This window comes from Dunckerocampus dactyliophorus, chromosome 12 (genome assembly GCF_027744805.1).
Source record: "Dunckerocampus dactyliophorus isolate RoL2022-P2 chromosome 12, RoL_Ddac_1.1, whole genome shotgun sequence".
Taxonomy (NCBI): domain Eukaryota; kingdom Metazoa; phylum Chordata; class Actinopteri; order Syngnathiformes; family Syngnathidae; genus Dunckerocampus; species Dunckerocampus dactyliophorus.
Window position 1 is genome coordinate 5,842,663 of NC_072830.1, and position 12,563 is coordinate 5,855,225.

Consider the following 12,563-nt stretch of genomic DNA (forward strand, 5'->3'; position numbering starts at 1 on the left):
AGAGTGTGTATCGAATAATTTCTTTTTTGGAACAATTTACAATAAATGTTCATTTGGAAATCACTGCTGCTACTATTATTGTTACCTAACCTCAAAAAAAGGCATTCACTAGCCAGGAAATGAAATGAGAGAAATAAGCAAACATTTCAGTGTGTAGAGGTGATGGCGCATTTGAAATAAGCGTCGAAAGAAATAGAAAAGCAACATCAAATCACTTTAATTAGTAGAATATTGACTGAGTCGGCACAGTAGTCGTCATCGGATGCGTTTCCATGCTTAAAGACAAGTGAACAAAGTACACAGCATGCAGTGACTTTATGTTGGCATCACTACGCTGCCGTCTCCTTTTTAACATCTCTCTCTCACACACACACACACACACACGTACACACACGGGCACACACACACACACACACTTTGGACCGGAACCAGAACACCAAAAAAAACCCCACAAAAGAACTAAAAGTACACTTGGTGAGGTTATTGAAACAATAAAGGTTATACATTACATACAATACACAGGTAGTTAGTGGGAGGGACCAAAAAAATAATATATATATATATATATATATATATATATATATATATATATATATATATATATATATATATATATATATATATATACTGTGTGTATATACTGTGTGTGTGTATACATATACATACATATATATATATATATATATATATATATATATATATATGTATATGTATACACACAGAGTATATGCTCAGAAAACCACTTTGTCAATACATATTGACAACACAAAAACAAGAAAATGATTGCTGACTTTGTTCATGTCTGCTTGCTTTGTTTACTTGTAAATACACTATTGAATACACTGACATGTGCAGTATACCGTAAATACACTGCCAAAGTACAGTAGTACATGTAAAATGTTTTTAGCCTGCCGAGGAGAGTCAATTGGTGTGGTCCTTAAAACAAGTTGACAAGAGCTACGAGTGTACAAGCTAGTATCATATATTATGATAGACCTATAAATCTAGAACTACGAACTAGTGACACATAGTGGCCAGAGCAGTACATGACCTCCAAGGGGTCAGGGGCTCAGTGGAGCTTCAATGAAATCATGACACAACGCAGCTTACAGTATGACAACATGTCACGAAGCTAATGAAGAAACAAACGCTAACAACGCTAAAGAGACAATGATGGCTTCATCTGAAGGCCTCGCAAACGTTGGAATCCTTGTCGGAACTCTTTCAAGTCATTCAGTGACTGCTGGGCTGATTATCACGATCAAATATTGAAAGTATAAAGCTGTTAAGCAGTCGTCATACGCTTTCATTAAAGGCAGCAACGCAAAGACTTTGAAGACTTTTATTCTTTTCATTGTTTGGGCTGTTTAGCAGTTTTGGTGAATGAGATAAACTACATGGCCTTTGTTCAATAACGTTTCGTTGTGACAACATCTAACTGGCTGTTGTTCCTCTGTCGTTCACTTCCTAACTTGACGCAACACATCATCTAGGCCTCTTAAGAGGTCTTCAGACCAGAAGCAGCAAGAAAAAGCTTATTTTTTCTGTTTGAGTGAAAGCTAAAGACGTCATAAGCTGACCTGCTGGCAAGCTAACATGGTAACTAGTCATGTGCAACTGTGTTGGGAGCAGTGTTGCTAACTTTGTACTGTAAAGTAGCTATTAGCTGTCCTAAAAGATGCTAGAAGTTGCTAAACCACATCATCCTGGTCCAATAACACTCCCCATTTCTCTTTAATTGCCACGAAGGAAGCTAACAAGCTAATAGGTTAGTGAAAGTTGCGGTCTCCGGAAAACAGAGCCCCTACAGTTTCAGCAGAGAATTGCACGTCACATGCTTAAGCCCGACAAGGAGCTATGAAAGGATCAAGACTGAGTCGAAAGGGACGACGTAGTGACTACGCAGAAGCATAATAAGAGCAATACATGCTTTCATGTCAGTCTCCAAAGTCTCTAATAACACAAGAAAAAGTCGCAAGAAGGGTCTGAATACAAAGTCCCTAAGTTACCAACACTGGCTGGGAGATCTTCCGTTTTCATGTCATGAAAGAAGCAGAGAAGGTGAGGATTGAAGGCTAACTCTTGTCACTAACTGTCATAATTGTTTTGATACACAAAGCCACCAATGTTCTTCTCTAACGTCGAGACAAACCACGTGGAGCGCTAAAATCACAGGCTAATGCTGTTAGCCTACTAAACAAAGAGCAAGCTAAGCCAGGAGGTGAGATGCTAATGAAGAAAATACCTCAGGTGGGTGGGGTTCTTCAGCAGGAACGTTTGATCAAGATTTCAACAAGGCACTAAATATTTAAAGAAGAAGAAGGTGGACTGAGAGCAGGAGAGTGGAAGCTTTCACCGGGTTGGACGGGCGACAGCGATTGTTAGCTAGCGGGAGGACAGCGGCATGGTTAGGACTGCATCTCAGCTCGCAGCATCCACGGAAACCAACAGCAGAAGAGCAACCTGAAGCACATGAGGACCAGTTGGAGGAAGATTCATGAACATTTGCCATCTTTGCGTCCATGTGACGCGTGACCTCACCTGGATATGGAGCTTTCGGACGTCAGATCTTTCGGAGAACGTACAGTGTTGAAGTTACGCTTGGGCTGCGACACTGCAGGCAGGCAAACACGTCAGTTGCATTGAGGACACACCCTGGATTTTTGCAAGGTGCTAATCTTCACATAGCCTTCTGACGTTTGTGTCCTACACTACACTAGAAGACAACACTTACTGGTGACCTGGTGAACTTTCTTCACCATGGAGTTGTCGTTCTGTGAGGCATCTTTAGGTCCTCCAATCCTGTAAGAAAAGACAATCAAGACATCTTCTGTGACTGCACTTCCTTTTTTAAGAGTCGGAAACAAAAGCTCTTACCTCTGGACCCGTGAAGGTGGAGCAAAGACTCCATATTTGGGCAGGCAGCTGAAGTAGCGCACTCCAAACACCGAGCCGTCGTGTTTGCCTGTGGGCTGGTCCAGCTCAACACCGAACCAGAAACCTGCAGGATGTAAATGTCTGCAGCTCAACACCTTTGATACAACTGAAAGTTGTCAACATCGTCAGTAAATAAGCAATGGATTTGGTTCAGATAGGAAGCAGTCATGTTCTTAAGACAGAGCCCTGAGGGACACCACTTCTTCTGAGGCTCATGGCTGAGCTTCTGCAAGTTTCTGAGTCACTCAAATAACTTTGGACTCAAAAATAAATCACACATACCTGGAGCAAAGTCAGTTTTTCCAAAGAAGCGCACAATGCCGTGCTTCTGCCCGGCCACCAGGACCTGATCGCCAACCTCAATGTTCAGTCCTTCAGGATCCAGACTGACCACTGACGACTTTTTCTTCAGGGCTGCTCACACATATACAGTCAAAACGAGTTCTTCTCACTGGACTTGATTCTCATGCTCCCAAAGATACTTGCCTTTCTCCTTCTTCTCCTTCTCCTTCTTGGTCTTCCCTGCAAGGCGTGAGGCCAGGTCCATGCGTGGAGTCCTGGGGGTGGACGTGACAGATGAGACTGTCTGGTCCACAGCCTTGGAGATCTTTGACACCGGAGCAAAAATCCCTGCCAACCACAAAAGAGTTTATACTTTGGTGTGGGGCTGCAGCACTCCCTACTGGCAGCGAGATGGCAATGGCAGCATGGTGGTGGTGTTACCTAGTTTAGGTGGGCAGATGAAGTAGCGAACACCACCAACGCTGCCGTCGTTCTTTCCCTCGGGCTCGTCCAGCTCTACACCGACCCACTGACCACTGGCAAACTCTGTGGTACCGCAGAACCTCAATGTCCCGTTCTGAAAGACCAGTAGACATTTCTGTCAGAATGATCTCAGGCGTGATCCATTGCCTGGTGAGGTTCTGGTTCTGTGGAGGCGTGTGTCTTTGGTCTCAGCAGTGGCATGTTTCTTTGCGGTTCTGACCTTCATGTCATCCAGAAGAACGCGGTCTCCTAGCTTCATCCCCAGCGAGGACAGCATCAGGTTCCCGGGAATATTGTCATAGTTGGGCAGCGTGGCCCTGGGAAGGTTACAGCTCAGCGGGACGGCGTCCAGCAGCAGCTGCTTCAGCTCTTTGGCCACCATGGCAGCCTCCGCCTTATCCAGACTCATATCCATTGGGTCGGGGACCACTTCTGCTGGGACCTGGCCCTTCTCGTTCTGCAGAGAGAGAGAGAGAGGCCAAGAAGACTCCATCATTTGACTCCATGACAGCCTTATAGTAATGTCTTTGAAAGAATAAGAAGGGTCAAGTTCTGACCCGGACGGTGGGGTTGGCGCCGTGTTCCAAAAGACATTTGACTGCGCCCAGGCACAGGTTGGAGGCAGCGATGTGCAGCGCTGTCCCGTAATAGAAGTCACTGCACGTGGAGTTCAAGACTGCAAGGCAACACAGGACGTTAGAAGACACCTGATGTTACTGACACCTGCTCCAGCATCTACCTCGGGGTTTGGCAGCTTTGAGCAGGACTCGGACCAGTTCTGGGACGTCAAAGTAGGCGGCGTAGTGCAGAGCGTTCATGTTTGTCCAGCGGCTCCTCAAACTCACATCGGCGCCCAGAGACATCAATTGGCTGGTGAGACGCAGTGCTGCTGCCGGGTCACCTGAACGCACACAGAAGACCACGCTGAGACCAGGTCTACTTTTATATCCGCGGTTCTGCTGCAGTGCTGCATATATCCATCGGCAACATCTCACCAACGCCGTGTGCACCCGCCTTGCAGCTGTAGTGAAGCAGCGTCATGTCCGTCAGACCGTCACGGTCGTTCACATGGCAGCCACGTTTCAGGATCTGACACACAGAGACACATGTCAACCATCGTTTGGTCACATGATAAGAGGTTTTCTGCTTGAAGTAGACTGGCTGTTGTCCTCCATGAAACAGACCGGCACCAGCAGGGACCAGCGCGACTTCTCACCTCGTTTCCTATGACGTCGATCTTGTGCTGCACCTGGGGAACCCACTGACGCACGATGGCAAACAGCTCGGGAATGGTGGTGCGAGGGTCCATGAGGATCTCCAAACAGGCGGGGTCATTGGGGTCGAAGAAGGTGAAGGCTGAAGACCACACCAACAGGTTTAAGGTGGATTCACAGTGAGTAGTATGTATAATATTGTCCATGTAATGTGATGCACATTTAGGTGATATGAAAATGTGTACGTAAGCTAGTGTACATGACAGTGTGTATGTAAGGTAGTGTACATTTAAGATGGTAGGACAGTATGTAACATTGTGTACGTATACAGGTATGTACCGGTATTGAATTTCCCAGCTTCACTCTATCACCGAACCAGAAATAAAAGCAAAAATATATGAATGAACGAATCATGCTGTTTCATGGTTGAATGCGACCAATTCAGAAGATGCATTCAAGGATGTTGTGATGATATGTAGTATTCTATCCTGGTCACTAGGTGTCAGTAATGTTACATTGATGAGAAAACAGCCACCGCAGTAAGTAAACTTTCCCAAAGCTAACGTGTATGAGTCTATATTATGTTTTATTTATACCTTATATGTCTTATTTTCCTTTATTATGTCTACTATAACTGGCAATAGGAGTAATGTTACTGTAATGATTGGTGAGTGACACAAGCATCAGATTTGATCGCTGCAGATTAGAACGATCTCACAACCGGCACAATGATAATAACATAATAATCCTAATAATAAAACGGGCTACTGTTGCAGCCGTAATCCATTTCAAACTAAAACTCAACTATGAACCCCCGACATCACTTCCCGTTCTCCACACGTCCAGAACACGTTAACAGCAACACTCACGAGCAGGAGTCTTACTTATGTCTTAAATGGCTTATTTTATGTTATTATGTCTCTTATGTTGTGTAATAGGAGTGTAAAGGTGTATAGGGGTTATTTCATGTCTAGAGGGCTCTAATAATGTTAAAAAAACTTATTCAAAAGGCCGCAAACAGGTTTTCTATAACTACGAAAATATTCCATTTATATTTAAGGAATCCTACTTCGCGGAAATGTAATTATCACAGTCGGGTCTGGAACCAATTAACCACGATAAACGAAGGATTACTGTATAAGACAGCGTATATTTAAGGCCGTATGACAGTATGTAAGATAGTGTACATCTAAGGTGGTATGACAGTATGCATGTAAGGTAGTATTTATTGTGGTATGACGTACCGTAGTCTTTGGGAAGGGGTGCCTGGGCTGAGGGGTGCACCATAGCTCGACGTCGGGGCTCCTGGACAGGACTCTGGAGTGCAGACACTGACAGAGGCTCAGTCTCCGGAGGAGGATCACATTCCCTGTCCACTGTCTCCTCCTCCTCCTCCCCCTCGCGCTCTTCTCCTTCATCCGCCGGCTCCTCCTCCGTTCTCTCCTCACCCTCCCTCCCCTCCTCTATCTCATATTCCTCCTCCTCGTCTTCGTCCTCATCCTCCTCTTCCTCCGTCAGCTCCTCATCCTCGTCCCTCTGGACCCTCCCATCCTCCTGCTCCTCCCGGTCGTGCCTCTCCTTCTCCTGCATCTCCAGGTTCTCCTCTTTAGTCATGATAAGTGAAGCTCCGGGCCTTTGAGATTAAAAAATATGCAGATAAACACAAGACCACTTTTCATTTTGCCTCAGTCAGTAAGTCCAAGAACAAGTCTAAGAGCACTGGAAACAATGAAGGTAATGAGGCTGCAGAAAAGCAAACACCAACACGTCTGTGTCCATCTGATTGAAAGTCAACGCTGCATTTAGCAAATGGACAACAGCAGCCGCTCCCTTCCTCACAAACTAGTGCTCTCCTTTCACACACTAACAACTCCCACAGCATCTTTCACCAGGCGATAAATGCTTTATCGTGATGCAAAAACAGCTGTAACGTTTTAATGGGTGTTGTTTTACAATTTAGTTTCATATTTATTTGATGAAACCTCACACTTCCTGCAGTCACAACCATTCAGATGCTCTCCGAAAGAGTGGACCTGCCAAAAAAACAAAAAAGCCTGCTTTCACTGCTTTGTGTGTCAAAGGAGACGTCACTACAGTCAGAAGCACAAACAGCAGCATTCTTGTTGTTGTGTAAGCTATCTGTGTGCCGTCTCAGCTACATGTGAAACAACCCTGACTGTGACTGTCTGTTGCATCATGCATCCATGTGTACACAAGCTACTCCACAGTTGACATGTTCTTTTCGGTGTTTATAGTTTGTGCTGTCACATGGGTGAACAGCAAGCTACGCAACATGACCGTCTGCATCAGCGTGAACACACACATGTAAAATATTTTTAAAAAAGGCTTTTTGCTGCTGCAGAGTGACTGCTGTGCTCGACTTGCAGGATGCACGTATTGTCTCACAGCAATGATAGACATGCTCATTGATGTCCTTGTTTCATTTGATTACTTTGGGTCAGAAACGCAGAATACCTGTGTTGGATCTCATTTGACAGCGTACCTAATGAAGTGTCCATGAAAGTATGTAGCATGACATGTTAAAGAGCGTTACCATCGGCAGGGGACAACAAAACCTCCATAGTGGAGAGACCACAGTAATATTTTACAAGACAGTAATCACCTGACCCTCACCACTTCAAAATTTCGCAGCTTCACGCTATCATGGTTTTTCAAAAATATAATCATTAATAAGCCATCGCTGTTTTGTGGTTGAGCCGCAAGGTGGCTGAGTGGTTAGCATGTCGGCCACACAGTCGGGGGACCAGGAAGACCTGAGTCCGAATCTCCACTTGGGCATCTCTGTGAGGAGTTTGCATGTTCTCCCTGTGCGTGCGTGTTTTTTCTCCGGGTACTCCGGTTTCCTCCCACATTCCAAAAACATGTCAGGTTAATTGGCGACTCTAAATTGTCCATACAGTAGGTATGAATGTGAGTGTGAATGGTTGTTTGTCTATATGTGCCCAGCGATTGGCAGGGTGTACCCCGCCTCTCGCCCGAAGTCAGCTGGGATAGGCTCCAGCATACCCCCGCGACCGTCATGAGGAAAAGTGGTATAGAAAATGGATGGATGGATTTTTTGTGGTTGACTATGGCCTATTAGTCCAAAAATATGCTTATTTAAACAAATTGTATGTATTTTTGCCTAAATTAAGCATTTTCGAGCATAAAAATGCCTAAATGAAGTAAAATTCAAACATAAGGCATTTAGAAGACATTCAAAGATGCTGTGAATGATATGTAGTATTCTACACTGGTCACTAAGCCTCAGTAATGTTACATTGAGGAGACAACAGCCACCGCAGGAAGTACTGTACAGAAACCCAAAGTAAACTTTCCCAATGCTAACGTGTGTGAGTCTATATTGTCTTATTTATGCCTTATGTGTCTTATTTTCTCTCATGATGTCTCCAATATTGGGTAATAGGAGTGTAAAGGTGACTATAGGAGTGTCACTTCATGTCTAGAGGGCTCTAATAATGTTAAAAAATGTATCTAGAAGGCCGTACACAGGTTTTCAATGCTCTAACTACAAAAATATTCCATTCATGAAGAAGTAATCCTACTTTGTGGAAATTCACTTATCACGGTCGGGTCTGGAACCAATTAACTATAGTCAGCCCCCCCCCAATGGGACTGGCACTGGACATTACCACTTGCCAGGACTCAAACCCTGCATGAAAGGCAGCGGCATTTACCATTATACCATCAGGGATATTATTATAAATTCAGTGGAACTCGCTTACCGCTACACCCCTCAGACTGGCTGACTGACACTGACATAGCCACAGTTTAAATTCCTGGCATATTAACTTGGAATGGGCGATAATGAAGGATTTTGAAACCTACACGGGAGTTTGTTGACATGGGTTTTTTGGGCGTATCGAGTAACAAATAAACCACCCACACACACTTAGTAATGATGATTAAAGGACTCCCTGCATTGCTGGAACCTGTATGTAGTGTCCCAACTCTAAAATAACCACAATCCATTCTTCACAGAAACCGAGTCACCAACATGTGAATGCCTTGTTTGGACACTTGATTCCACGAGCTATAGGCAGTGTTTGGCCATACGATAACGGAGACATATTTTTGCAATAATTCAAAAACCGAGGTTCTACTGTATTAATATTAGATCAATATTGTCAATATATTGGAATATTTACAGGCAAGACAAGCATCTTCGTCTCTTCTGACTTATGTAGGACATTTGAATGTAGATGTGCAGCATGTACTCTGTTTGCAAGAGGGGGATGCGCCATGTGACGTGCAGTAGCATGGAGGCCATGGCAGTATCCTCATCCTCATCTTCATCCTCTCAGCCTCCATTTTACATCCAACGCGACCACTCTCACATACACAAATCGCTCCAATAAACATAAACAAATGCAGGATACATCCTCAGGCATCCTCAGGTCATAACTACTGCCCTGCGTAGTCATGAAGGCGAACAAAACAAAATGAAGGGCTGGCTTTCAGCTTCGGGCCAATGTGCGCAGCAAACGTGAGACGAAGAAAAAACGCCCCGCTGACACAAACACACACGCACACACCATGAGAGAATCATATATGGCGACAAAATACGAAATTTAAAAATAAAAAGACGGTTTATGATGATGACGAAAGAGGACAATTGATGTTTTATATGGACAGCGCCACTCCTCTTCCTCTACATCTTCATCATCGTGACCGCGCGCGCACACACACACACACACACACACACACACACACAAACTAACATGGCTATCAATCACTTGATTCGATCAAGATTAACTTGATTTTTTTACCTGTAAACAAGCCACTTGCTGCTAGGCGACGACCCTCTCTGAAACAACACCGAGATTGAGGATGAGGATGGTGATGACAGACCTCTCTCTCTCGCTCTCTGTATCTCCGCCCCCTCCCCCTAACCAGCCCATGTTGTTTGTTATTGTTCTGCCATCATTCAATCAATTAAAGTTTGTTTTTGTTTTTACAATTGCCTACGTGTGTTTTTTGTTCTAATCAGATGGCAGGAATGTAAAGACAAAAAAAAAACATTAGGACCTGCAGCAATCGAAAGAGCCACGTGCGCAGGTTGTGAACTGTCTAAAGTGAAACACTGCTGTAATTGTCACTATGATTGGACTTTTTTCCTTAAAAAGTTTTTTAGAATAAATTTATACTCCTATTCTCTCTATACACAAAATGTGTCACGCAAGTATTAATAAAGTCGTTATGTCATATAAAACAACGTTAAATTATAGGCCTTGATTTATTAATATGCCTATTTATCTTACTTTTAACGATGCACATGGAGGTCATTCATTGCGATAGAAGAAATATCAGGTGTTATAATAACTTTGGGCTTGTGCCCTCAACCAACATGGCAGAATTGTGTAGCAATCGAAGGTCAGACGCAGTCTTGCTTCTGATTGGAAGGTAAACTGAGAACATGCCTACTTGTCGTCGCAAAGTCCTCCCTCCGAGCAGAGTGGATAGTATGCCTGTCACTCAAACTACACGTAGCCAATCGGGTGGCTTTGTCCTTTAGTTGGAGTCGTAGGCGCTCACCGGCAACTGCCATCCAAGATGTCGGCAACGTGTGTGTTCCCCATGTGTGTGCGAGCGAGCCGGGGCCTTCTAAGGCTCAGAAGCGGGGTGGTGGGTACCTCCGCGCCCGCTGTAGTGGACATCGTACGGACACTCTCCACGGACAAACCGCCGACCGGTCAGGGTGGTGCGACGGGTGGTCTGGCCCAAGCGATTCTCCAGGAGAGGCTCCAACAGCAGAGTCAGGTGAGGGGCGCTGGATTTCACCAAAACGTCAACTTCAGCAGGGTGGGAAAGAGAAAACACAGCAGCACCGTAGCACAAGGTTGCTAACCAACCAATTTCAGACGCACTGGTGGGTGAAACAAACCACTGTATTGGAATGGCCAACCTGACATTAACTTATTTCACGTTCAAATATATTGCAGCGAGAGATAGCGACAAGCAGACCACATTGCAACGAGAAACGTTGTAAATAGAAAGCTTTCCTCGAAGGAATTAGAATAGAAAGAACCTTTGCTTAGGTTAGCTAGTAGTTTCACGATTAGCATGCTAGCACTGTCATTGACTGTAATTCTGGGGTTCCCTAAAGTTAACCATTATGAAAAAGAAACAGCACCTAGAGGTACATATCCGCAATGTTGTTGAATGTGTGCTTGTGACGCCAGTTAGTGATGACAGCTGGCATAATGTTAGCTAGTGTGCGCAATCTAATGTCATAACAGGAGCTTCATCTGTTCACCCTTGAAAGCAGCACCCTGCTCAGTGTTTAAAACGCTGCCCCTGAATGTTGGAGTTGTTAGATAAATGATGTTACCAGTGAAGGTTTGTTGGATGTGAAGGTCAGAGCTCAGCTCGTCCCCCGGTCTCTTTCCCTTTGCTCCCCGCCATCACCCTCGCCCAGTACTTTAGAGCCTTCCTTCGCCCATTTTCTTCCCCTACCTCTTTACTACTACTAACTCTTTAGACCACTTTCTTAGGCCAACTCCTTAGTTCGAATACTTTCTTAGCCTACCTTTTTAGACCCTCCTTAGCCCACTTTCTCTAGCCGTCTTTAGCTCACCTCCTCCTTAGAACACCTTCTTAGTCTACATATACGACAGTAAAGCTCCACCATTGGTGGGGGTTACGTATCGTGACCACCTGCGAATGGCGAAAAACTGCAACTAATTGAGACACATGCAATAAACTGCTTGCGTCTCCTCCTCCAAATCCTCCTGCTAGCTTCTAGCTTGCACGCTGCTAGCTATTTTGGATCGACATTTTAAATAAAAGGGACTGTTGTAATTATTACGTAGATTAGATTCAGTTCCTCTCCACTTCTATTCAATGGCCATTGTTCACTCGTGACGAAGAAAGCTAACAAGCTAATTGCATAGAAGCACAATCTAGGTTTAAGTCCTAAATATGCCTCACACACACATTTTAAATTATAAAATATATAGGTACTCGCAATGACTGATAATGGAAGATGATTGTTAGAAACCTGGGGATATTCTGATTCATACAGGTCATTGTATTGTTAGGGGACTGGACTGAACTGTTCGGGTTGTCTTAGAAGACGTTTCGCCTCTCATCCGAGCAGACGTCATCAGTTTATGCTCAATGACTAGGTTGGACAAAGACTAGTCTGACTAGATAGGACAGCTCTAGTCTGAGGAGAACTTGTGAAAGGGGAGAGTTGCGACCGATTCAATGCCCTGAGAATGACTGGTAGAACAGATGGAATCGGAGTCACGGTCTAGCATTGAGCCTTCCGCGCTTTTGTTGTTGTGGGGCCCCATTTAAACAAATGCTCGATGCTAATTTAAATAGGAAATACCATATATGCGCTATATGCGATAAACATTAGCGATTTAAATATCGTTTTGGGAAGTCTGCAAATATGACAACTAATCAGACATTAAAATGGACATTCCACTTGAACAAATGGTGCATAACATACTTTCAGGCAAACATTTTTCCATCGCTCAACAAGAGATAGGACTGACACATTGCACGTCCCAATGGCAGTCGCTCGTTCCTTACTACGGCAATACCCCCCAAGAGGGAAAAAACACCTGTTCCCAAGGCGGGGCACGACAGAAAATAATTAACAACTGAGTTACTCTT

General features: G+C 44.4%; 1 protein-coding gene across 1 annotated transcript; it reads right to left on the reverse strand.

Moving 5' to 3' along the window:
* Positions 1 to 193: 193 nt before the first annotated feature.
* Positions 194 to 10,609, reverse strand: clip3 (CAP-GLY domain containing linker protein 3). The gene is made up of 14 exons (XM_054793457.1): positions 10,473 to 10,609; positions 6,161 to 6,549; positions 4,919 to 5,058; positions 4,698 to 4,791; positions 4,442 to 4,603; positions 4,260 to 4,378; positions 3,923 to 4,159; positions 3,661 to 3,796; positions 3,424 to 3,567; positions 3,220 to 3,351; positions 2,878 to 3,001; positions 2,735 to 2,802; positions 2,542 to 2,614; positions 194 to 2,463 (listed from the first exon to the last, which is right to left on the reverse strand). Exons 1-14 carry the CDS (start codon positions 10,592 to 10,594, stop codon positions 2,409 to 2,411), a joined length of 1,995 nt encoding a protein of 664 aa, XP_054649432.1. The 5' UTR covers positions 10,595 to 10,609; the 3' UTR covers positions 194 to 2,408.
* Positions 10,610 to 12,563: the final 1,954 nt, after the last annotated feature.